The sequence below is a fragment of the Hyperolius riggenbachi genome, chromosome 9 (genome assembly GCF_040937935.1).
Source record: "Hyperolius riggenbachi isolate aHypRig1 chromosome 9, aHypRig1.pri, whole genome shotgun sequence".
Taxonomy (NCBI): domain Eukaryota; kingdom Metazoa; phylum Chordata; class Amphibia; order Anura; family Hyperoliidae; genus Hyperolius; species Hyperolius riggenbachi.
The window spans coordinates 186,701,207-186,728,344 of record NC_090654.1 but is presented as its reverse complement, the minus strand read 5'-3'; the positions used below and the strand labels follow the sequence as shown (position 1 = coordinate 186,728,344).

At 44.2% G+C, this 27,138-nt stretch overlaps 1 protein-coding gene across 3 annotated transcripts in view; it reads right to left on the bottom strand.

The window, feature by feature from the left end:
• ATXN7 (ataxin 7) overlaps positions 1-27,138 on the bottom strand; it is a 167,181-nt gene that overhangs the window by 58,108 nt on the left and 81,935 nt on the right. For all 3 annotated transcript variants that reach the window (XM_068253791.1, XM_068253793.1, XM_068253792.1), the window contains one exon: positions 4,458-4,562. In XM_068253791.1, the coding sequence (XP_068109892.1) occupies positions 4,458-4,562 (105 nt within the window). The remainder of the gene's footprint in view (positions 1-4,457; positions 4,563-27,138) is intronic.

Sequence of the window (27,138 nt, the reverse complement as noted above, 5' to 3'; positions counted from 1 at the left end):
AGATAGCAGAGACAATGCACAAAATTCTACTCACATCACAAAAAATCTGGTAGAAATACGCTCAGCGTAAAATAAACTACAGCAAAGTAGTAAGCTGCCAGACAGCTTCCAAATTGGATGGCAGGGGACATGCAGAATGTACCCATTTCACACATGTCCATCTCCATTGTGTCTATTCACGGTGTTCATTGGTTCATTCACTGTGTTTCTGCAACACACAAACCTGACTGACATTTTTTTTAGACAGCAGTTCCCACAGAATGGTGCGCTACTGCTCTGGGACCGCAGAGGACAATGGTGAGGACTTCTGGAGTGGTACCGAGTATCTGTGCTTTACTCCACTAAAGTGGACCTGAACTCTTGCGCAAGACAGAAGGAAAACAAAGAGAATTGCACCCTGTATGTATTTAAAAAGTTTGGCCTGTCTAATTCCCCCTCATCTGTGACTAATCACAAGTTGTAATTTTATCTCTCCCCTGTGCCAGCTGACTGCCATGGCAAATAAGCCAGTTTAAAAGCACTGGATGTTAGCAATAGGTCTGCTTCCATGAAAGAAGAAGTAAAAACAGTGCAGATTTATCGTAGGATTTCTATCAGCTGAAACAAAGAAATGTCTTTTAAAAAAATATGTTGTTGCGTATCTTTTAGAGCAGAGAGGAAGTTCTGAGTTCAGGTCCGCTTGAAAGTATGTTGCCAGATTCTAGGAGACTCCAGACAAACAGATAAACCCACAGCTGGAACACACACGATTCATCTTGCACACCAAAAGGTCTTCCTATTCTATCTCCTCTTCAGTTTGTCATGTACACACCTTTGCTGCATGGTATATGTAGGGGGGGTAATAATATTTCCTGCTACATCGCCCTGATCATCTGCCTCGTCACTAATGGATAAGAATCTGCACACTGCTGATTTATTGGCCAATGAGCAGCCAGGTGCTAAAGAGCCGCTTGTAACAGCGGCTTCACCTTCCTGGCTGTGTAATGTGATGCGTGAAAAGCGCTATGGAATTATAGAGTGACTTCCATGCATACAACTAACTACAAGATTATGCAACAATTGCCTTTGCCATTATTTACTGCTTCAATGCAGAGAAAGTAACCATTTTCAGGTTGCAGAGATCACTGTGACGTGTTGCTGGGACTTGGCGCTGAATAATGTAGTGAGTAAGGCTCCACTGTAAGCAGCACACGTCACTGTGATTCATACACACAGCAGACAGAGTCATCACAAACGCAGTCATGCCTGTGTGAGACTTGTGCACGTCTCAATAGGCAGCTGACAACAGTGTTTGTGCATTTCACTGTTGACTGCTCCCCCTGCTGCTCAGTCCTGGCAAAGCATTTTACATAGGACAGGTGCTACGTGCTGTAGAGGCAGCACACTGTAAAATATGGCAACGCTACTAATGCCTCTACTAAAAAGGTAAACTATATTTCTTCACTGATATACCTTAAAGTGAATCTAAACTGAGAAGGATATGGATTTTTCCTTTTTAAATAATACCAGTTGCCTGACTCTCCTGATGATCCTGCGTCTCTAATACTTTTAGCCACAGCCCCATAACAAGCATGCAGGTCAGGTGCTCTGACTGAAGTCAGACTGGATTAGCTGCATGCTTGTTTCAGGTGTGTGATTCAGCCACTACTGCAGCCAAAAAGGTCAACAAGACTGCCAGGCAACTGGTATTGTTCAAAAGGAAACATCCATATCCCTATCAGTTTAGGTTCCCTTTAACAAAGATAAGCCACCAATATACAATAACTGTGCCTAGATCAGATGAAGGGCTAGGTATCTTTTATCAATTTGTAAACAAACACTAAATGACCTAGTTAGCAGCATAATTATATGCAACTCGGTCTCTCAAGTTGTGCACTACTAGTGCTGCAGGACTAGTAATGTCCTGCAGGAGCAGGGCAAGACTTTTTTGGCTTTACCCTGTGCCTATGTTTCTCGTCGCCTTAATCACATGTACGATGGCCCTGCATCTGCATTAAATAAATGGAATGTAACAAACTGTAGTAAAAAAAAAAAAAACAGACTTGCTTAATACCAGATAGTGAAAAATAAATGGGTAATGGTCTAAAGTAAAATAAAAAAAAAAGTTTTACAAACATCTAAAATCAAAAAGAAAAAAGTAGGACTTCTAAAAGACTGGGCTAATTGGCTCCAAGCCTTGTAAGTTTTTCACCTTCCTCTGGATAACCTGGATATGAGAGGATAGCGTACAGTGTTGTACAAATTGTTTATTATTGTATTTTTTTTTATTTCTGGTTGAACTTGATAAACTGATGTCTTTTTTCAACCAAACTATGTAAATAAATGACAAATACACTGACTCTGTTTACAAAGTTGATATTTTGTTTATAGGCACAGTTGCAGTCACAATACAATTGTGGCAATTTACTAAAGACAAGCGACACCCATGCTAACCTAGAAATAAAAAACACATATATAAGTAGATAAATAGTACTTCTACTTACATAAAAGATGTATTGTGCTATCCACGTACTGATTCTTGTGAATTTTATAAAGGAAAAGCAGAAAATCCTACTAGGCAGTGGCCATTTTGCCAAGCTAATGCTGACATCATAGCCTCCTGAGTCTTGTTTTCTCCCCCACCCCTCCCTTCTCTTGCTAATTGTGTATTCATTAGCTGCCCTCCTCCCTTCTTCAGACACTCCCACTGAGGTGTATACTAACAACTGCACTGTATTTTTTATTTACACATCCAATCACTGGAGTCACCTCAGCCTTGCTTATAAACACAAGTAATCAGAGGGTTTTTTCTGATAAGGAGCTAGGCAGGGAAATAAATGGAAGAGGAGGAATATATTATAGATAAAAAGAACTCCCAGCATTCAACTCTTTGGCACTGTTTGGCACTAGGGCCAGTGCTCCTAAAGTATGTGATAACTACAAACCATAATAGCAGAAAAAGTTTTGAATGCAGGATTAGCATCTTTATCACTTATACACTCAGACCAGTTGCTGTTGAAATTTGAGTTTTATGGTGAAAATACCGCTTTAAGCAAATTAACCTAAGTTCTTGGCCATTTTCAACAGGTCAACAGAATCCCCTTCTGATCATTGCCCACACATACGGTATACACTTGTTTTGCCACCAATACAATGCCAAATAAATATGGGTAGAAATCACTGTTAAAATGTTCATGCCGATTAGTCACAAGGGACATTTTTAGGCTACCACCTATCCCTCTGTGGCGCGGTTGTTGCTACCCATCACTATGTGGCATAGTCACCTGATCTGCAATATAGCAGTGATCACTTGTGACCTGGTGATGGTCATTCATCCTCTTACAAACCAGTTGCCAGTCAGCTTCTTCTGACAAGGCACTTGTCACTCAGCCTTCTGTGATCCTGCCTCCTATGCCATGGCAGTGATTGTCTAACCTCTTGCACATGGCAGCTGTCACTTAACTTCTTGTGACAAGTTAGCGGTCAGTCAGCCTAATGTGACAAGACATTGGTTATTCAACTGTCGTGTCAAAGCAAGTGGTCAACCAGCTTCCAGTGACAGGGCATACTATTAGGATCTTTTTAATGCTAGGTACACATGATGCATTTTTCTGACAGATTTACTGTCAGTTCAATTATTTCCAACATGTCCGATCTGATTTCCAATCGATTTTCCATTCACTTCTATGTTCTAAATCTTTCAGAAAATTGCATTGTGGGTACCTAGCAGTAAACTATGCACCAAGCTGCATTGCTTCTGGAGTCTAAATTGACTGACAGCAAAAGACAATGAAGAAAAGTAAAACAAAGAAGATTAATTATCACATACATAACATTTTTTCCTGATAAAGCAGTACTTTTATAGCTATTTATTAACAAGGTTAATTTACAGGCCAGGCTTTAATGGAATACTGAGGTGAAAATAAACTGATGCGATAAACAATTGCATCTATCCTTCCAAAACTGACTTTTTGAGAGATCCCGGTCTTATTTTATTTTTAAATCCAATTTTTACTTTTTGATGTTTCACTTTCTCTGCTCAACGACAATCTTTAAAGTGGAGCTAAAATCTATGAACTATTGATTTATTTATCTCTCCCCTGTTCTCAGAAGCGAATCTCTGCCAGGAAAGTTTTATGGCTGTAATTCCTTATATGTAAAGGTAACTTTTTAATCTGACTAGGTCCTGACTGGAGAGAAACTTTCACTTGCACACCTGAACTTTAACTCATTCAGACAGAGAAAGAAATATAGGAACACAGCCTAGTTACTGTACCTGTATGTTTGGCACTGTACATACACCTTTATCTCATCAATTTATTTTAACCTCGGTATTCCTTTAAACCGTACCCATAAAGTACATTTTCATGTTGGGCTGTCAACGGCAGGAGCTTTACAAATCATTAACAGGGATGAGAAAAATGTGCCATCTTTAATCCCGATTTAACAGCGTTATTAAGTCATAGTTAAGCACTTACCATAATGTGATTGAAATGCTTGCGGCTTTATGACCTGATTACACTGGCTACACACAACTAGGTAGAACTCATCGTAGGCCGGACACAGTCCAAATATTGGCATGTCTGCAAAGATAAAGTGGGACAGTCGTTAGCATTAGGACTAATGACATAAAATGGATATTCAAACTGAAAACCATACATTTGCAATTACAAAATTGTGATAGTTCATCAATGGGCTATGCAGATGCCTAATACCAATGTCAATGGTTACCTATTATCAACTGCCAGGTAAACAAAAGCCATGTGATGCATTATTTAAAGAGGAACTCCAGTGAACATTTTACTGTTGGCAGGTGATGTAGCTGCTGCATGGTTTTTGGCAGTTGGAAACAGCTGTAAACAGCTATTTTCCACAATGAAACAAGATTCACAGACCGGAAACTGCCAAAAGTTCAAACTTTTCTTGTGGGAGGGGTTTCACCACAATATCAGTCATACAGCGCCCCCTGATGGTCTGTTTGTGAAAAGTAATAGATTTCTCATGTAAAAGGGGGTATCAGCTACTGATTGGGATAAAGTTCAATTTTTGGTCGGAGTTTCTCTTCAAGCTCTTATTAGCTGTAAAGAGTCATATGACAAGAACAATCACTACCTGCTGAGTGACTAATTTCAAGCATACATATGAAATCGACACGGGGAGACTTGGTTGCAGGATACAGATGGTATGGCTTATACCGGCGACGTTAATAACTATTCCCCCTCTAGGTCCACATGGATCGTGAGGAATGATAAACTTCGGCTTCCAGCTATAGCTGGAGGCCGAATTATAGTGTTTTAAAAGTAACTTCAGCTCCGTCTTCTGACAGCGCCGAAGTTACTCAGTGTGCGCTGCTATAGCCGTAATACCTATTACGATCTATGTTGGCGCCGGCTGCGCCCAAATCTTCCTGCGTTGAAAGAACTGCTCCGAGTTTCAATCTCAGCATTCATCTTGTACAGATTACTAATCCGTTAGATAGCTCATCCTTATAATTGCCAGTATCCTCATCCTGTAAATGGCATGCATATGGAGACTTCACTCAACATCATTACTGACCACTTTAGTGCCCCAAATATGCAGCCTACTGAGGCCCTTCTCCCACCAAAAGGAGAAATCCAGGGAGTGCTGCAGCATGCAAACAAGGTGCATACACACCTCTACATTTTATGTCGCCTGTCGAGGATCTGGATCTGACACCCTGGGGCAGTGGTTCCCAACCTTTTCCAGGTCGTGACACATCACGACAAACATTCAGATATCCGTGACACGTCACATCATGCCAAACATTCAGATATACATGACACGTCCCATATGATAGAAAAGATTCAGTAACAATCTGCTGATGCTGCAGGCACAATGAGGGGCTCAGTAACAATCTGCTGATGCTGCAGGCACAATGGTGGGGAGCTCAGTAACAATCTGCTGATGCTGCAGGCACAGTGAGGGGCTCAGAAAATCTGCTGATGCTGCAGGCACAATGAGGGGCTCAGTAACAATCTGCTGATGCTGCAGGCACAATGAGGGGCTCAGTAACAATCTGCTGATGCTGCAGGCACACTGAGGGGTTCAATGACAATATGCTGATGCTGCAGGCACAATGAGGGGCTCAGTAACAATCTGCTGATGCTGCAGGCACAATGGTGGGGAGCTCAGTAACAATCTGCTGATGCTGCAGGCACAGTGAGGGGCTCAGAAAATCTGCTGATGCTGCAGGCACAATGAGGGGCTCAGTAACAATCTGCTGATGCTGCAGGCACAATGAGGGGCTCAGTAACAATCTGCTGATGCTGCAGGCACAATGAGGGGCTCAGTAACAATCTGCTGATACTGCAGGCACAATGAGGGGCTCAGTAACAATCTGCTGATGCTGCAGGCACAATGAGGGGCTCAGTAACAATCTGCTGATGCTGCAGGCACAATGGTGGGGAGCTCAGTAACAATCTGCTGATGCTGCAGGCACAGTGAGGGGCTCAGAAAATCTGCTGATGCTGCAGGCACAATGAGGGGCTCAGTAACAATCTGCTGATGCTGCAGGCACAGTGAGGGGCTCAGAAAATCTGCTGATGCTGCAGGCACACTGAGGGGCTCAGTAACAATCACGGGGGGGGGGTTCGGTGAGGGTGCAGTGGCATAGCTAGCATAGTTGCCCCAGTATAGGGAGTTTAGTTGCCTCAGTACAGCTAGTATAGTGCCCTAGTATAGCCAGTATTTTGCCCCAGTATAGCTAGTATAGTGCCCCAGTATAGCAAGTATAGTGCCCCAGTACAGCTAGTATAGTGCCCCAGTACAGCTAGTATAGTGCCCCAGTATAGCTAGTATAGTGCCCCAGTATAGTGCCCCAGTATAGTGCCCAAGTATAGCCAGAATAGTGCCCCAGTATAGCCAGTATAGTGCCCCAGTATAGCCAGTATAGTGCCCCAGGATAGGGCCCCAGTACAGTGCCCCAGGATAGCCAGTATAGTGCCCCAGGATAGCCGGTATAGTGCCCCATTATAGCCGGTATAGTACCCCAGTATAGTGCCCCAGTATAGCCAGAATAGTGCCCCAGTATAGCTAGTATAGTGCCCCAGTATAGCTAGTATAGTGCCCCAGTATAGTGCCCAAGTATAGCCAGTATAGTGCCCCAGTATAGTGCCCCAGTATAGCCAGTATAGTGCCCCAGTATAGCTAGTATAGTGCCCCAGTATAGCTAGTATAGTGCCCCGGTATAGTGCCCCAGTATAGCCAGAATAGTGCCCCAGTATAGTGCCCCAGGATAGCTAGTATAGTGCCCAGTATAGCTAGTATAGTGCCCCAGTATAGTGCCCCATTATAGCCAGAATAGTGACCCAGTATAGCCAGTATAGTGCCCCAGTATAGCCAGTATAGGGCCCCAGGATAGCTAGTATAGTGCCCCGGTATAGTGCCCCAGTATAGCCAGAATAGTGCCCCAGTATAGTGCCCTAGGATAGCTAGTATAGTGCCCAGTATAGCTAGTATAGTGCCCCAGTATAGTGCCCCATTATAGCCAGAATAGTGCCCCAGTATAGCCAGTATAGTGCCCCAGGATAGCTAGTATAGTTCCCAGGTATAGCCAGTATGGGTAGGTGGTGCCCCCCGCCCGTCCCCGCCGCTGTTATTACCTTAACAGCGGCCGCTCTCCCCTCTCCGGCGCGTGTATTCAAGCAGCGTATCTCCTGGCTGCTCTGTGTGTGATGTGCAGGAAGAAGCAGGGCAGCGGCTTCCTGTAGCGGCGATATGTATCGCCGTTACTATGGTAACCGAGCCCTGCTTCTTCCTGCACATCACACACAGAGCAGCCGGGAGATACGCTGCTTGAATGCGCTGGAGAGGGGAGCGCGGCCGCTGCTAAGACGAGCAGGGGGAGCAGAGAGCCGCGACACATAGCTGGTGCTGCCGCGACACATAAATGTGTCGCGGCACACCGGTTGGGAACCTCTGCCCTAGGGTGACATCGCTGGCCGGCCTGTACAGGCGCATGTCAGCTATGTAGCTGCCAACACGTTCTGTTGCTATGCTAGGAGGGACGGACATAGGGGCGCCGGAGCTGCGCATGTGTGACGTGCGGGGGAGTGGCATGGACAATGCGATCGGTCGTCGCAAGGGGCGAGTTGATCTGCCGGGCGATTCGCTTGTGGGTTATTGTCTGCTGTGCACATGCCAGATTAATGGTTAAAGGGATACTGTAGGGGGGTTGGGGGAAAATGAGTTGAACTTACCCAGGGCTTCTAATGGTCCCCCACAGACATCCTGTGCCTGCGCAGCCTCTCACCGATGCTCTGGCCCCGCCTCCGGTTCACTTCTACAATTTCAGACTTTAAAGTCTGAAAACCACTGCACCTGCGTTGCCGTGACCTCATTCCCGCTGAGGTCACCAGGAGCGTACTGTGCAGGCCCAGTATGGTCTGTGTCTGCGCAGTACGCTCGTGGTGACATCAGCGGGATCGAAGACACGGTAACGCAGGCGCAGTGGTTTTCAGACTTTAAAGTCTGAAATTCTATAAGTGAACAGGAGGCGGGGCCGGAGCATTGGGGAGTGGCTGCGTGGGCACAGGATGTCTCCGAGGGGCGATTAGAAGCCCCGGGTAAGTTCAACTCATTTTCCCCCGACCCCCCTACAGTATCCCTTTACGTTTTCAGTCAGAGCAAAGTTTTTATGCATTACATTACTCACTTTTAAAACCTGGCTTGCTGGATTTGGAAAATGTTAACCTGGTTCAAATATCAGATGCCCCATGGTTAGACAGAACAGCAGGCTGAACTGCCCAGACTTCTACCCATATCCCATCATCATCCGCAGGAGGTGAGGGAGGAGCTGAGAGGCACCATCAGCCAGTTGTAGGCTAGGTTACTACTTGAGTGTGATGGACAGCGTAGTATCCGCACTAATCGATTAACATGTTTTTTTCAATTGACATAGGAATTGTTTGGGAAGTGCTGCTAAGTACTGGTGTATACATTTCACTGGCAACCTCTTTGGTTACGGTTATCTGTTAATACTTTCACACTTTACTGACACCAAAACGAGCTGTGAGGAGAGGGGGAATTCCCCTCATGCTTCATCGTGTGTGTGTGTGTGTGTGTGTGTGTGTGTGTGTGTGTGTGTGTGTGTGTGTGTGTGTGTGTGTGTGTGTGTGTGTGTGTGTGTGAGAGAGAGAGAGAGAGAGAGACAGAGAGAGAGAGAGAGAAAGAGAAAGAGAAATCGCTCTCAGCAGCTGTTGCACATGGCTTCTATAAAGTTGCAGTGCAGGCCACAACTCACAAGTGGGGAAAAGTGGGCTGGTTGAAGTGATGTTATGGGCTGCCTCCACCAACCCTGTGTAATGACCCTACCTCTATAGCATCAGTGGGAATGCACATTAGCTACCAGACCTTCAGTTGCTCAGTCAGTATTTATACAGTGATCTCGGCCTAAACCAGACTTGGAAGTTTGCAAAAACAAAGCAATTTAATAACAACATTCATAATTATTAATGTTTAAACCGGAGAGCTACTTTAAGTTAATATACTCTAAAAGTATGTGAAATATGGTGGAAAATGATCTGTATGTATATTTTCACTGCAAGGGACAATGACAAGAGACAGCAGCTCAGCCTCAGTAGAAGCTGCTGTATAGTGTCTCAAATGTATGTCCTGAAGACTGAAATTGTTGAAACTGTGATCTGGCTTCCAGTTGTGAGCTACTAAGCACAGTGTGCCCAGGTCACCAAGTAACTGAATTACCCCTGCAGTCAATATTTACTTATGCTGTCGGCAACCATGATCATCACCTCTGACAAAGACAACAGTGACTTATCAAACAGAATGGAAGTTCTAGTGACACTGGGACAGCATTGTAGGATGGGACTCATCGGACCCCACAATGGATTTGTTCCTAATTAGGATAACATGTAAATACTTGGTATGTTTTATAGAAAGCAAAGCTGCTCTTCCTGTTATTTATAGAAGACTGGATTCCTGGAGATATATTCCAGCTGTGGCAGACACACGCACACAGGCCTATGCTATAGATACATATGTCCTGAAACATCTTCTGTGATGACAGCAATTCCTATGATTGCTCAGCACAAACAGGAGGCACCCTGCTATGGGCAAACACCACCAGTGTTTATTTATTTAGCATTTATAGAGTCAACACTTTACATAGTATACAGTTTGCATCACTAGCTGTCCCTTTGGCCCCGTTTACACTGGGGTACTTTATATGCATTTTCCAGTGCTTTGATGATTGCTGGCGATCAGCAAAGCCTTGTGTACAAGTTATAACTGTCAAATCATTCACACTGCAACTCTTGTGACTTGTGGAAACCCTTTACCATTCTGCAGGTATGTTTTATCAGAGGTCTGTCACTCTTAGGAGAGATTTTCCTCCTCTCTGTCCTGTCTACACAGGAAGTGAGGGAAATTCCCACAAACGGGGTCACACGCCAGTAAAAACAAAAACCCAAATGCTTACTACACAATTCAAACTTAGAACTTGCCTTTACATATATGATGAATATAGTCTGCTGGATTTATTAAAAACAAAATTCCTGCTATAAGTACATATAATGCAGCATTCCTAATGGCCGATACACACCATGCAAGTTTCCAGTCAGATCGATCAAAAAATTTCTGGCACGTCCGATCTGCTTACGATTGAAAAAGGGTACAGTAAAGCACGAAATTAATCTGTTTATCGTCTGGAAGCAGATCGGACACGCCAGAAGTAATCGATCTGTTGATCTGACGGGAAACTTGCATGGTGTGTATCAGTCAATACAATGTTCTGTAGGGATGTAGACCTCTGCCATTTACAGAAATAACTAAGTAAAAATGTAATACAGGTTTGTTTTGTCATTTATGTTCTCCAACCTTCAGTTCCTCTGGATGATCTAATGATCTCACATTGCAAAATTACACTGTTGGCTGAAATAGCATATGACCACATGCCTCCAATGATTGTATTTGCTGTGTCTGGATGGCTATAGCAGGGACATTAGACGGTAAGCTCTGTTAGGCCAGGACATGCTGTGACGAAGCAGGTTGTTTCAGCGCACAACGCTTACCGCCAGTCGCCTCATAGCAGCAATGTAATGCTGTGTGGGGCGCAGAAGGGTAATTTGGGGCTTCGGTGGTTGCCAGACCTAGAATTACATCTCTGTCCAAGTTGCGACAACTTGGCGGGGGGAATAGTATTTAACTCTGCCAGGGAGTTTTGCGGCAGCAGGGAGAGCAATGATTTGGCTCTCCTGGCACCATGGCTGCGGAGTCGGAGTTGAAGTCGGGGAGTTGGAGCAATTTGGGTACCTGGAGTCGGAGGTTTCCAAAACTTTTGTTGGAGTTGTAGGATTTTTGTACCAAATCCACAGCCCTGGTAAGTATTAGACTAAGGAGTCTGAGCCATTTTGGGTACCCGGATTCGGAGTTGGTTGATTTTTGTACCGACTCCACAGCCCTGTCTGGTGCCCAACTCCCCGGCGACACGTACATACGTACGCTGATGTGAATGCATCAATATAGTCTAAGGGACACTATACTGAGGCAGGGGCATCTATGCTCACTACAGAGCACTATGCTGGCGTAGGGCAGGAGGTGAATGTTTCTATAAACTCTACAAACACCATACTAAATAATTGTGCTGAAAATTGGACGACTGCCAACAAGAATGACTATAAAAAAAAAACAAAAAAACACACTTTTGTAATTCTGATCTAGATGACTGAGAAAAATACTGTCCTAGTTTGCATTAGCTGCTGAAGAGGTCAGATGTAGCTCTGCTGCTGTAAGAAAGTTACTGATTCATATCACAAAGCGGAGCAGTGCTGCAGCCTCAGGTAGGAGAAGAGATATGTGACAGGCAGACACTGAGCTGAGTCTAGGGGGAACGCCTACTCTGACCTACATGTACAACAGCTGCAACTTTCACACACTCTCTCTGCACCCTGAGAGGGGGAAGGGAACATTTTAGGCATTCCCACACACAGGAGAAGCACAGGTCCCCTCTATGCACTGGCCGCCTTCAAAGGGCAATGCTTTTTGTCAATATAGATCTGAATAGCCAAACAATGGTCCCAATCTGCTGGCATTTAAATAAGCTCAAGCGTCCAGCCCTGGGCAGGTCTTCCCTCGTATGCTGGGTACACACTATGAGATTTTATGGTCGATTTACTGTCAGATCGATTATTTCCAACATGTCCGATTTGCTTTTCGATCGATTTCCGAGCACTTTCCGATCGATTTCATATTAAAGTTGATGAAAATCAATCGGAAAATGCTCGGAAATCGATCGGAAAGCAAATCGGACATGTTGGAAATAATCGATCTGACACTAAATCGACCATAAAATCTCATAGTGTGTACCCAGCATCAGACAGAGCTATAGCCACAAGTTTTTAGGTATACATGAAAATGAAAACAGATTAAAGGTCCGTATACACACCAATATTCTAAACAACACTATGGCCTCAATTCACTAAGCTTTATCAAACACTATCAAACATTTGATAATTTACCTCATGGGTAGAATCGAATTTTGAATTAACTAAGGTGTAATGCTGGGAATACACGAGTCGACCCGGCGGCAATCGACTCCCGCCAAGTCCCCGCGGGCGCTTCCTTCTCTTCCACTCGATTTCCGCTATTGTCCGCCCGCAGGTATCGAGCAGGGAATCGGTCCGCGCAATGATCGGACATGTCGGAAATGATCAATCGAGCCATCAGCGGCTCGATTGATAAGAGAAAATCTAACCGTGTATGCCCAGCTTTATATATTTATCGAATGTTTTAGATTAGATTTTACCCATGAGGTAAATTATCAAACGTTTGATAAAGTGTTTGATAAAGCTTAGTGAATTGAGGCCTATGTGTGCAAGCGGAAGCAACCATGTGCGCACTATGTAGAACAATGTAGTTTAATTGTACACACATGGTCGACTGCAATATCTGTCCAACAGTCGTCTGAGTTGATCAGCCAGATGGATTGGGCCAAATGGCCGATAACTGTCGCTCGCCGTTTGGCTATATTTTTTCATAAAACTGTCGTTGCGGTGAAATCTGTTGATTACTGGATGTTTCAAACGGCATTTGTTTAATGTGTGTACAAGGCTTAACGCAATTTCAGACAATTCATCCATTGATAGGGTGATCGGATTTCCAGTTGTGTACTGAAGAAAGAGTCATTGATCAGGCCACAGTTGACCCAAGAAAATAAATAATAAACACACACATGCAAAAGAATACTGACAAAATTGCTTGGGTTTATAAATTGACAATATATCCTACATCATTCAATTTTCCTAAAAAAAAAATCCAAACAAACAAAAAAATATGCCGACCTGGCGAGGTCAGGATCTGCAATGGAGGGAATCCCTGTACACCCGAGATGCGGCGAGGGACAGTTTATGCAATACATATGATTCACTCTCACCACTGTCATAGCCCTGCATGCGTGGCCACAAGCAGAATGTAAAATTTTGTTTGGCATCACCTTTAGGATTTCTGAACCAAGCCTTTCCTCTATACACATTGCAAAGTGCAGCACAGCCTTCATAAAAGATTTGCTAATCATCCCTTTCAACATTTGTCCAAAACACAAGCCATGAATGCATTCCGCTAAACCAGAAGAACATGGTACTGTGTGCCTAATGCACTACAAAATGCCTTCAGTGCAACAGTAGAAGCTTAGCTACTGGGTGTCGAGGATCATGACCAGGGAAGGACAAGGCCAATGTCAAAACACACATACACCGGGTCCACACTATAAGCGCTTTTGTGAGTGCTTGTGTTTAATTAGCGCTTGCTTAAAAAAAATTCGCTCCAATTCACTTTCATGAAAATCGCAGTAAAAATTGTGTAAAAATCACCGCAATCGCATCGATTTTTACCGCTATTTTCATGAAAGTGAATGGGAGCTTTTTTTAACAAGTGCTCAGCAAGTACTAATCAAACGCCAGCACTCACAAAAGCGCTTATAGTGTGGACCCGGCCTTATGCCCAGTTCACACAGGCGTCACACAGCGTCTCACTCAACTGCTTTTCTGCAAGCCTACAGATTCTCTTTAAAAGGACTCACGAGGCGAAATAGGGGAAAAAAAAAAAGTTAAATACCTGCGGGCCGGGGGTGTCCAGGGAGGCCCTAGAGCTGCACAGCCGCACTCGCGCATATGCGGACTGCGCAGCCGCGGCCAGCTCCAGCAGCCATTTTAGTGGAGGCAGTGGGGTCGGAAGCCGGCTCGGGGGGACATTGAGCAGCAGGGACCCAGCGGAACGGCACGTAGGGCGCGGATGGCGTCCTCCGTGCACTCAAATGTCATGCAGGTAGTTAACTTTTTTTCCCTTAATTCGCCTCATGAGTCCTTTAACCTGCCTGGCGTTCTATTAAGATCGCCAGGCAGGCTGCGGGAGGGTTTTTTTTTTATAAAAAAAAAACTATTTCATGCAGCCAACTGAAAGTTGGCTGCATGAAAGCCCACTAGAGGGCGCTCTGGAGGCGATCTTCCGATCGCCTCCGGCGCCCAGAATAAACAAGGAAGGCCGCAATGAGCGGCCTTCCTTGTTTTGCTTATATCGTCGCCATAGCGACGAGCGGAGTGACGTCATCGACGTCAGCCGACGTCGTGACGTCAGCCGCCTCCGATCCAGCCCTTAGCGCTGGCCGGAACTTTTTGTTCCGGCTGCGCAGGGCTCAGGCGGCTAGGGGGGCCCTCTTTCGCCGCTGCTCGCGGCGAATCGCCGCAGAGCGGCGGCGATCAGGCAGCACACGCGGCTGGCAAAGTGCCGGCTGCGTGTGCTGCTTTTTATTTCAGCCAAATCGGCCCAGCAGGGCCTGAGCGGCAGCCTCCGGCGGTACTGGACGAGCTGTGCTCGTCCAGACCGCCCAGCAGGTTAAGCTCGCAAACCAAGGCCCCACTGTGTAGTAAATAAAAATTAACCACTTCCAATACAGACCTTGTTTTCGTTTACAGACCAGAACAGTTTTGGCATTTTAGCCATGTCCCTATTTAATCAGCAATAACTTTATCTATACGTGCGACACCTAAATGAAATATATATATTGTTTTTCAAGACAAACTAGGCTTTCATAGTATTGTATTTTTTCCCCTCGAACAATTTTTTCTATGTATTTTAATGGGAAAAAAAAAAGAAAACACATTTCTCAGTTTTACCAATTCCGGTTTTAAAATAAAAAGTGCTACTGTAGATAAAAACACAACATTTTCTATTTCTACCATTAAAAAGGTATTACTTTTACAAGACTTTGTTTTTTTTCTACCTACATATTTTTACTACTATTTCTACCACAAAACTTGTTCCTGTCACAATTTATGGTTAGGATATGGGATTCTGAAATAAAGCTACAGTGTGTATTTTTCACTATGAACTGGGAAAATAAAAGCATTTTTAATGGTAAAAAGCAATCTTATTGGCTCAGGGAACATATGTTCCCTTTCACCAATTCGTGCTGCAGCAGATAGTGCCGGAGGTGTGCACAGGAGCAATGCCCAACCATGCACAGCTGTGTTTCAGCTACAAGACGTACAGCTGCGTCCTCATGGCTTAGATGAAGTCACCGAGGACAAAGATATACTGTAGTGAATTCACAAATGAAAACCATCACAGCAATGGTAAGAAAACATCTTCCTAATAAGACATGTAAATAAAACCACAACCACTGCCAAGTAGCACAGCTGAACACTACCCTTCCCCCATAATTCTGCCTCATTTCTAAATGCTTGTCTTCTGCTGTCCAGAAAGCATTGCTTTGGCACCAGGAAAACAGGCACCATAAAAATCAATGGAAACCTCAGGTACATTGATTTCAGATGTACATAAACAGCATTTTTTCTGCTTTGTTTTTTTCTGAGTGGCTAAAAGGCATTGTATGCAGCGTCTCAATGGTAGTGATCGGCAACTCAACAACTACTGAATGCACACAATCTTCACAATGTCTTGTATAAATATAGGGGTATATTCACTTAACTGCCGTAAGCAGAATAACGTGCATAAAGTCTGAGGGGCCTTTCACGTTATGGCCCTTATTCAATTCCCTTTTTTTCCCCCTAAGTTTTCTACTTGGAGAACATTTTTCATCTAAGGTTTAGAATTACTTTTCAAAGTATGTATAAAAAGTACTGTCAAAATTATTGCGTACGTCCTTGTTTGCTGGTGGTTCAAAAGGCATTTTATTGATAAGTTGTGAAAATAACACCTAGGAGAAAACTTAGGAAAAAAGTGAATTGCAAATGGCCCTATGCAGTGATACTCCTATGGGGCACACATTGGGCTTGATTCACAGAGCCGTGATAACGGTTATCACGGTCGCACTAGCGTTCTTCACGCACTATAACGAGCGTAACAGTTTCCGCGCGCAATCGCAAATTTTAGCACGTAAATTTGCATTTGCGCACGAAAACCGTTACGTGCGTTGTAGCGCACTCAAAATGCTAGCGTGACCGTGATAAGAGTTATCACGGCTTTGTGAATCAAGCCCTTTGATTGATTGTGGTGCAATGCGATGCTGTGGGTCCTGTTGGGATAAAGCACTGCCCGCAACGCGTTTACAGTGGCAGAGAGGCATACTTTCATTGTACTGTACGACTCACTGTATGGTCTAACTGCACCGTTAACGATAAATGAGACTATTCGGATACGCTGCTATCCGGTTGAAGAATAATGGCATTGCAATGTAATCTTCATAGTATGAGAGGAGCCTTACCACACAATGGGCTTGATTCACAAAAGAGTGCTAACTGTTAGCACGGCCGTTTTCGCGTGAATTTTCGCATTGCGCGCGATCGCAATAACGTTTTCGTGCGAAAACGCAAATTTTTGCGTGCAAAACGATATCGATTTCGCACTAAAATTCGCATTTGCGTGCGAAAACGTTATCGTTTCGCATGAATATTCGCGCAAAAACGGCCGTGCTAACAGTTAGCACTCTTTTGTGAATCAAGCCCAATGAGTAGAGCATAATGAATTGCATGTAATGTATTACATTACGCTGTATGCATTGTGCGGTAAGACTTTAAGCAGGTTATTCTGCTTACCGCAGTTTGGTGAAAATACCCAAGAGAATGTGGCCCAGAATCCTCTGGGGGACAGAAAGGCAGTGATGTCCCTTCTAAGTAGAACAAAATTATGGGAGGGCCATTTTTTTTACAATATGTTACTTTTTCCAGGTATTCTATGATCCAGATTTACTTAGACATCTCCTTGTTGCAGATCATCACAGACCATACGTGGTCTTGTAAACATGGACTCATTACAAAAGTCTGGCATTAGGTTGCTAAAATGTCAACTAAGGTGCTTATTTCTCATCGGCTCAACCATTCGGCACCCAATGAACTGAGCTGTGCCTCGAGAAACGTCCATTTTTGTGCTCAATAAATTGATTTGATACTTTATAGGTTACTGGCATTTTAGAGGTATGCCAACACCTTACAGCTAATTAAACCATTACATGATTAAAATTGCTCAAGCGCTAATTCAAAAAACTTCACTATGGTCTGTGGTCTGACATGACCCAGATGGAAATGTAGTCCGGGTGTGTGAGGTCACTGCCATTCTCCGATAACACCCCCCCCCCCCCCAAGGAGCTTAGTAAATCAGGCCCTTCGACTTCCAGCTGGCAATCACTGTAATTTGCCAGGGGTACTAGTAAAACATTTTGCCGAAGACTCTGCTGTCCCTCTGGGATGCTGAACAAGAGCAGAAGCTAATGTATGCAGCAAACTGCAGGATTATTTTACCACAAAGTGCAAGAGCCACAATAAAGTGGAGTGTGATAAAAGGAAAACATAAATGACAGACATTAAAATTTTACATACGTCGCAAATTCCTACGGCTGCTTCACAGTCACAGGGATGGCTGCCTTCCCGGGAACTGAAGTACCAAAAAATGCCTTACATTCTCGATATGACAGCTCGTAAAACCATTCTGCAATATTCCCAGCTGGAAGACAACTTGTACAGGCTAATTTAAAGCGTAACGCATTGGGCTTTTTCCTCAGTTTTGGATAGTGTGGGGAAAGATGTAGAATATCTGCTAGGTTTTTTTTACTTGTCTGCTTCGTTGGCTGGGAGGTTTCCAATCACTTCCTTCCCCTGGGAGTGCTGGCAGGAGGATAGAAAGTGAGCTGATTGGCATAAGGTTATGGTTGCTACCATGTCAGGAGTTAAGGAAAATCTCCCAATGGGATGCCTATTACTACAGCAGCAGGAAAGGTGGAATTTCAGGTACAGTGGTGTGAAAAACTATTTGCCCCCTTCCTGATTTCTTATTCTTTTGCATGTTTGTCACACTTAAATGTTTCTGCTCATCAAAAACTGTTAACTATTAGTCAAAGATAACATAATTGAACACAAAATGCCGTTTTAAATGATGTTTTTTATTATTTAATGAGAAAAAAACCTCAAAACCTACATGGCCCTGTGTGAAAAAGAAATTGCCCCCTGAACCTAATAACTGGTTGGGCCACCCTTAGCAGCAATAACTGCAATCAAGCATTTGCGATAACTTGCAACAAGTCTTTTACAGCGCTCTGGAGGAATTTTGGCCCACTCATCTTTGCAGAATTGTTGTAATTCAGCTGTATTTGAGGGTTTTCTAGCATGAACCGCCTTTTTAAGGTCATGCCACAACATCTCAATAGGATTCAGGTCAGAACTTTGACTAGGCCTCTCCAAAGTCTTCATTTTGTTTTTCTTCAGCCATTCAGAGGTGAATTTGCTGGTGTGTTTTGGGTCATTGTCCTGCTGCAGCATCCAAGATCGCTTCAGCTTGACTTGACAAACAGATGGCCGGACATTCTCCTTCAGGATTTTTTGGCAGACAGTAGAATTCAGTGTTCTCCCCAGGCTCTTTTAGCCGGGTGCTCCACCCGGCTAGATTTGGTGACCACCCGGCTCACCTCCTCCTATGCTGTAAGTAGAGTTGCCCCGCATTTTCAACTCGTCCCACCCGGCTACTTTTTCATGCCACCCGGCTACTATTTCATGCCACCCGGCTGGAAAAAAATTCTGGGGAGAACACTGAGAATTCATGGTTCCATCTATCACAACATGCCTTCCAGGTCCTGAAGCAACAAAACAACCCCAGACCATCACACTACCACCACCATATTTTACTGTTGGTATGATGTTCTTCTGCTGAAATGCTGTGTTACTTCTATGCCAGATGTAACGGGACACGCACCTTCCAAAAAGTTCAACTTTTGTCTCGTCGGTCCACAAGGTATTTTCCCAAAAGTCTTGGCAATCACTGAGATGTTTTTTTAGCAAAATTGAGACGAGCCTTAATGTTCTTTTTGCTTAAAAGTGGTTTGTGCCTTGGATATCTTCCATGCAGGCCGTTTTTGCCCAGTCTCTTTCTTATGGTGGAGTCGTGAACACTGACCTTAATTGAGGCAAGTGAGGCCTTCAGTTCTTTAGATGTTGTCCTGGGGTCTTTTGTGGCCTCTCGGATGAGTTTTCTCTGCGCTCTTGGGGTAATTTTGGTCGGCCGGCCACTCCTGGGAAAGTTCATCACTGTTCCATGTGTTTGCCATTTGTGGATAATGGCTCTCACTGTGGTTTGCTGGAGTCCCAAAGCTTTAGAAATGGCTTTATAAGCTTTACCAGACTGATAGATTTCAATTACAGTACTTTTGTTCTCATTTGTTCCTGAATTTCTTTGGATCTTGGCATTAAGTCTAGCTTTTGAGGTGCTTTTGGTCTACTTCTCTGTGTCAGACAGCTCCTATTTAGGGCTGGCTCAGATGGGCGTTTTTGTGGCGTTTAACGCAGCGTTTTAGACGCAGTGTTTTTTGGGATCTACTGCCATCCCATGCAAGTGAATGGGAGCGTTTAGAGCTGGCTTTTGCAGGCTTTCATGAAAGCCTGGCAGTAGATCCCAGCGTTGCGTCTAGTCTTAAAAGCAACATGCTGCTTTCAGAGGCAGTAAACGCGAGGAAACAATAGCAGAGACCAGAACTGCTAGCCTTGAACGCTTTTCAAAAGCTTTCAAAAGCTAGCTTTTAAACGCTGGCGTTTGAACGCAATGCCAAGCAAAAGCTCAGCAGACGCCCGTGTGAACCAGCCCTTAAGTGATTTCTTGATTGAAACAGGTGTGGCAGTAATCAGGCCTGGGGGTGGCTACAGAAATTGAACTCAGGTGTAATAAACCACCTTTAAGTTATTTTTTAACAAGGGGGGGCAATCACTTTTTCACACAGGGCCATGTAGATTTGGAGTTTTTTTTTCTCACTAAATAATAAAAACCATCATTTAAAACTGCATTTTGTGTTCAATTAGGTTATCTTTGACTAATAGTTAATGGTTTTTGATGAGCAGAAACATTTAAGTGTGACAAACATGCAAAAGAATAAGAAATCAGGAAGGGGGCAAATAGTTTTTCACACCACTGTATGTTTGCTTCAGTAACCCCTTTAATTTGGGCTATCTCTGAGGCGGACTTAAAATTGCTGTGATCACAGATATTGTACTATTGGCTTTGTGACAGTTAGTCGAAGTTTCAAAGCTCCTCCACGTCAAAGGACTGACTTTCTCTAGTTTCCTCTAGAATTTCCTTCTCTTTCCTAAAGTCCAACTCTAGGCTCCTTCCTTTAATGCGTGCCTGAACTGACATTTAACATGAAAAACATGGGCACATATACAACCAAGCCCAGTTAGAACTTGTATTTCTTTCTACTGCAAGTGTTAAAAAACTGCTGTCAGATGCAGCAGCAGCACTCCTGAAGTCAATAAAAACAAAAGACTTCTACTGGGCTGTGATAGAGTAAGTAAGCAGCTCAGGGTGACCCAAACCACTAGGAATGTATAGGGGGATAAAAGAGACCGAAAAGCCCTCCTACTAATAAGCAATGCTTGGTAAAATTTGCCTTCTTAAAACAGAAGGAAACTTGCAATAATTCAGCTATAAGTGAACATTTGTGGTTACCCACAATGCACCACTGCTGAATATGCAAATTCTCTCTTTTCACCCCTATAAGCCAGGCAAACATTCAGAACCGCTGGTGTATAGCAAGACTATAGCTTTAAATATGTGCAAACTATTGCCTCATCCAATCCCCCTCTGTGTCCCTATTTGGTTCACTCACTACTTGTGCAACTCAATTGGGACTCCTACATTCGTAGTCCTACAGCAGTTATTACAGGACTACAAAAAAAAACTGTGGAGTTCAGCTGCCATATTTCTAGTCCTATAGTAATTACGTACAGGACGGCAACGGGGAGGCAGAGTTGCAACGGCCAGTGGGCTAAAAGTATTTAAACAGTAGGGTTAGTTTTGGGGCCACTGAAGAAAGCTTGGTGGTTCGCGTTTGGAGCATGGGCTGGACTTTGGACACTGTTGCTTTAAAGTGAATGTAAAGTATATTAAAAAAAAAAAATTATCAGATACTGGCTTATAAACAGGAAAGACTCTGGATCCTACAGAGCTTTCCCAGTCTTTTCTTTCTCCCTTTGTTCCAGAGATATGTAGCGGGCGCACTGTTCTTGAACAGACTGGCCGCGGCTGACAGAACTTACGGGACCTGGTACCGGAGCTGAAGAAGAGGGAGGACAGTGACGTGGGAGCAATCCAGGGGCATGGGGCTGGAGGAAGCCCCAGGTATGTATAAAACGTTATTTGTGTTCCATCTCTGGTTTCCTTTAAGCAATTTATATATGCGTAATGTCAATTAGCTAGATTGTTGACTGAAGGTAGCAGATTACTAGTACATTTAAAGGTCCGTACACACGCCGGACTGGAGGCAACGACGGGTCCGTCGTCACCTCCCGCCGGCTGGGCGTTCCAGCGACAGTCCAGCGTGTGTACAGTCTGTCGGCAGACTGATACGGCTGATCGCTCAGAAACAGCCGTATCAGTCTGCAGACAGACTGTACACACGCCGGACTGTCGCTGGAACGCCCACCCAGCGGGAGGTGACGACGGACCCGTCGTTGCCTCCAGTCCGGCGTGTGTACGGACATTAAATGCCTAGGTATCGCCATACATTAGAAGTGACGAAACTGCTCTGTAATTGCGTATACACACACTACAAAAGATGGCTGAGGTGGCCAGTTGTGACTGCCTCAGGTGAGAGTCGAGCGTGTGTGCAGGTATCCCCTGAGCTTGTTTAAAGATCTGGAAGGCCTGCTACAGCAAAACAAGTTGTCTGTGCAGCACTCAGCCCCCAAACTGTCATTTAAAGAGAATCTGTGACTTTAAGAAATTAAAAAAATTATACTTACCTTGGGAGGGGGGGGGGGATTTTTGGATCTTACTGAGGCTTCCCACATCCTCCTCAGCCAGTATGATCCAGCACTGCCACCTCCGATCAATCAATAACAGTGGCCTGCCCGCAGTGCCCACAAGCCCTTGTCAGCGGACTTTCAGGGGTCCCACTGCTGGAACATAGTATTAGTAATTATGATGTAAGTAAATATAAAAGGATTGTATACAGACAAAGGAGTTAAAGGGATATTTTTTTTTTCATGGACCAAATGCACTTGCCATTGAAGTACAGCTTGCTTCCACTGATCTCTGGATTCAGCTGGTGAGTGGGTCACCACATAGAACCCAAAGTAGGAGGAGATGCTGGACTACATTTCACATAACCCCTCCAGTAGTAACTATGTAAAAAGGAAAACCGAGAGCCCAATATGGTGTAGTATGTTACAGGTAAATGGTAAGTTGTTTTAGTGAGAGAAATTATACTCACAAACATGGGTTACCATACAGGCAACCACTATAAAGGCAGGTGAGGAGAATAAGCCTGTCCTCACTCAGGATTAAGAAGTCGCTTTCTGTAGTAATGAAACTAGAAAGAGGGTAGCACTCCCCTCCACCAGGAGTGGACTCCGTATGTTTAAATGTGGAACAGAGGCGCCAGCAGGATAAAAGTTGATTAAAACTTTAAAAATGCTTGGAGGAAGTGGAAGACTTGTCTGCTTTCGGGAGGCAAGCCCACCACTTCCTCCAAGCATTTTTAAAGTTTTAATCAACTTTTATCCTGCTGGCGCCTCTGTTCCACATTTAAACAGTAGTAACTGTGTCTGCATGAGTAGGTGGAACTAGTAGTCACAGGAAATTGGTGGAACACTACTGTAAGGCCTAAGTTTAGTAATAGGAAGCTCCAGTCAGGAGATGTCTCAAGTCTGTAAGTGCACAGCTGCAGGAGAGCAAAGTTCAGTTTCAAACAAAATACTTGTATTTTACAATACACTTGTTAGGATTGCTTTGATAATTTGCCTAGTTCAATTTGGGTTTAGTTTAGCTTCAGGAAATCCTATTTGCTTGACTGTTGTGATGATCCTCAGCCTCTAATAATGACCTAGGACAAGTATGCAGATTTTATTACAGCAGTGGTTCTCAACCTGGGGTCCGCGTACTCCTGGGGGTACATTAGTACCTGTCAGGGGGTCCCCCAGGGGCCGCGGACAAAATGGCGGAGAACTGCTGCATCGGCTGTTAAATCTCCCCCGTAGCACCGCGCTATGCCCCATTCACGGGCGCTCGTGCGGGAGATGTGTAGTAGCCTCGCTCTCCGATTGGCCCAAATGCTGTCTGTCACAGCAGCACGTGCACCCGCCCGCACCACCATCGCGGCCAATCGGAGCAGCTGCTGTGACAGACAGCATTTGGGCCAATCAGAGAGCTAGTCTACTACACATCTCCCGCATGAGCGCCTGTGAATGGGGCATAGCGGCGCTACGGGGGAGATTTAACAGGGAATTGGCTGCATTTAACTACAGCAAGTGTGATTAAGTTTTTCTGGGGGGGAGGTGGGGATGATTAGATAGATATATCTGCTCCGGCCACCATTCTCCTGTAGCCAGGAATAGAGGAGCAGGCCATGGGAAGGGAAGGCATAGGAGGTGGCAGAGGATCTTCCGTCCAGCGCCATTTGCAGACTGTTGCTGCATGTGGCTGGACGTGTGAGAGGGAGCTCTCACATTGTGTAGCACTGTATCATAAATACTGATCCCAAAAGCTTTTATAAAAGCTATTATTAGGAGAAGGAGGGGTGTTATTATTAAGTGGATAGGTAGGCTGGTGGTGGAAAAAAACTTATTTTTTTTTCAATCTTTTTCCTTGCTGAGGCCCATAGATTTTCATTCTTAATAGAAAAGGACATACCCATCAACTCGGACATACAGGAAGCAATTATTGATCATATTACACTGCTGTTTCTTTCCAGAAATATCTTCCTCCAATGATGGACATTGAAAACTACAGATGGATAGCGAACCCTTTTTCAAAAGGTCAAAATACATCTAATCTCTCAGCAAAGCAGAAGAGGAAGTTATTGACATCTCTTGTAGCACTGCACTCCAGGATAAATTTCACACTGTCCCCGTTAGCATTCTGGGCTAGTTTACCAGAAAGTTTGATGCAGCTATTCTGAAACTTCTACCTTTTGTGAAGACATATACGTGTGAATGTGGGTTTGCAAAATACTGTGACACAAAAGTTAAAAAGAGGAACCGACTTGATGCCCCTGCAGATATACGCTGTCAGCTGTCACCTCGGATACTAGATTTTACCAAAATTGCTACAAATATGCAACAAAAGATTTCGCATTAACTTTTTTAAAATTAAGTATGGCCACAGTCCCTGCCTATCTCATTTGTTAACCATGGACCACCTGTATTTCGCTAGTATTTGGCTCCACCCACACCATGTCATGGCCACACCCACTTTCCCCCCACCATTCGGTAGGGGGTACATCTGTGTAGGGATGACCCGCAAAGGGGTACATGTGCTGAAAAGGTTGAGAACCACTGTAGTACAGTATATAGCACTGACATCCTTCAATGCTTTACAGTGTACACTGAACAAATAATGTCTAACTGCTCATCAGAGAGATTCCCAATCGAATGCTCCTAACATTGTCTAGTGCCAATTTATGAGGGGGTGAAGCCAGTTAACATACTGGTACTTTTTGGAATGTGGGAAAGACCTGTGCATAAAAATACAAACTAAAAACGTGGATCAGATGTTCTTGTCTCACTGCAAGTTCCCTGGCTGTAGGATTTTTGCCAGGTTGACAAACAATAGAAGATCAAACAGGCAGAAGATCAACATAGCAAGCAGACAACTGGCATTTTTAAAAAGAAAGAACATTGTCACCATCCATATTTCTTTCATTCCAGTATCATTAAGACAGACCCAGCCTCTTTGTTTGCTTCCCCCCCCCCCCTTTAAAAGCCCAATTTGGCTAATGATGCTTCAACCTAATCTCTGCCACTCTCTCCCATGTTAAGCATTCTACTGTAGTTCTGAGTCTTTCTGTGTGTCTAGATACTTCAATGAAGAGAATAATAATGCTAACATTTGTATAGTACTTTTCTCCTGCCGACTCAAAGTGCTTGAGAGCTGCACCCTGCAGTGCCTTGTCCAAGGACTCCTTACTGAATAGATACTAGTTTCAGACAGGATTCGAACCCTGGTGTTGTGTGTCAGAGGTGGTGCCCTTAAACACTACACTATGCAGTATAACTACAAAAAAAAAAAAAATAGACAAAAGAACCTGTTCACTTTTGCCCAATGAAGTTTTGTGTTCCTACTTCCATAGTTGTGGAGCAAAAAGAATAGCCTTGCATTTTCTAATGAAATCTCCCAATAAGCATCCATGAGGCACAGACTCTCAGTATGCACTTTTGAGGCATACTCACATGACCATAATGTAATATAATAAACCGAAATGCTAACTGCAATTTTCCTGTTACTAGAATGGTCTGTAAGTTGCTTATACATTTGCTTTAAATTGATACTGTATAGAATATACTGACACTGATCACAGTGCACTTTACTAAGAAACTGTTAAATTGCATGAGGTTTAGAAATTCCCCAAACACAGCTCTGCAGACCCTTAGAGCGGATACTGACCAACATGTGGTTGAGCGGCGGGTAAGTAGGTCATTTGAAAATGACACTCAATGAGTCAATGAGGTCCTTTGGGTCTTCATGTGCTGTCACCTCCAGATTTTACACTGAATTGCCTTTGGTAGCAATGGATAGCTCATCATTTAAAGCTTGAGTTTAGAGCTAGACTGGAGGAGGTTATATTCCTTTAGAGAGATATTGCATTTATTACAGCTCCATGTCCCAGTAGCTCACTGCTAACAGTCATTACACAAAAACTATGATGGATGTTTAGTGACAGTCAGAAGACCACAGCAGAGCTCCATGTTCATATCCCAATGTTAGTTCACAAGTGCTCATGCTACTTCTAGTCTTCCTGAGCAACACAGCAGCCTAAATCCAGTATTCTGGTAGTCTTAAGCTACATACACACGGAGGACAATTGTCCCCCGTTGCATGGCTACAAGAGACCAGGGAGCGACAGCTCCCTTGTGGCGACAGCTATCTACACGTCTCGCCAGAAAGGCAGAAGCTGTCTGTGAATGGAGCATACCCTGGCCAGATGCTCCATTCACTTGCATTGCATCTCCTGTCGCTAGTCCGCATACAGACGCAGACTAGCGACAGTTGCGGCGAAGTTGCGGCGACAGCTGTAGCCGGTGATTGAACAAGTCAATCGCCTGGCGACAACTATGAGTAGCGACGGTTCGGGGCGCGTGCGTCATACACACGGGCGACCTGTCGCCACAACACGCGCGTGCCCCGTGTGTATGAGCCATTAGATGTAGCAGCAGAGCTTCTGGACCACTTCTGTAAATCAACTATTTTTATATTGCACTGTACTGCTAGCGTAGTGTTACTCACTGGCCATAGAAAGAGACCAGAGCGCAACCAGAAGATACACCTCACAGGCCGTAATATTGCCATTTTCTTAATTCTTTCAACAGAACACATTCAAAATGTTCAGCTAACCTATTCTGAACATCCATCCATGGAGGGAAGTACAATATGGAAAAACGGGTACACAGAGAAGCAACAGGCCAGACTGATGACCACAACAACTCTGGGCTTTAAAGGACAACTGTAGTGAGAAGAATATGGAGGCTGCCATATTTATTTCCTGTGAAACAGTACCGGTTGCCTGGCAGCCCTTCTGATCTATTTGGCTGCAGTAGTGTCTGAATCACACCATAAACAAGCATGCAGATAATCAGAAACACCTGATCTACTGCATGCTTGTCCAGGGTCTCCGGCTAAAAGTATTAAAGGCAGAGGATCAACAGGATAGCCAGGTAGCTGGCATAGTTTAAAAGGAAATAAATATGGCAGCCT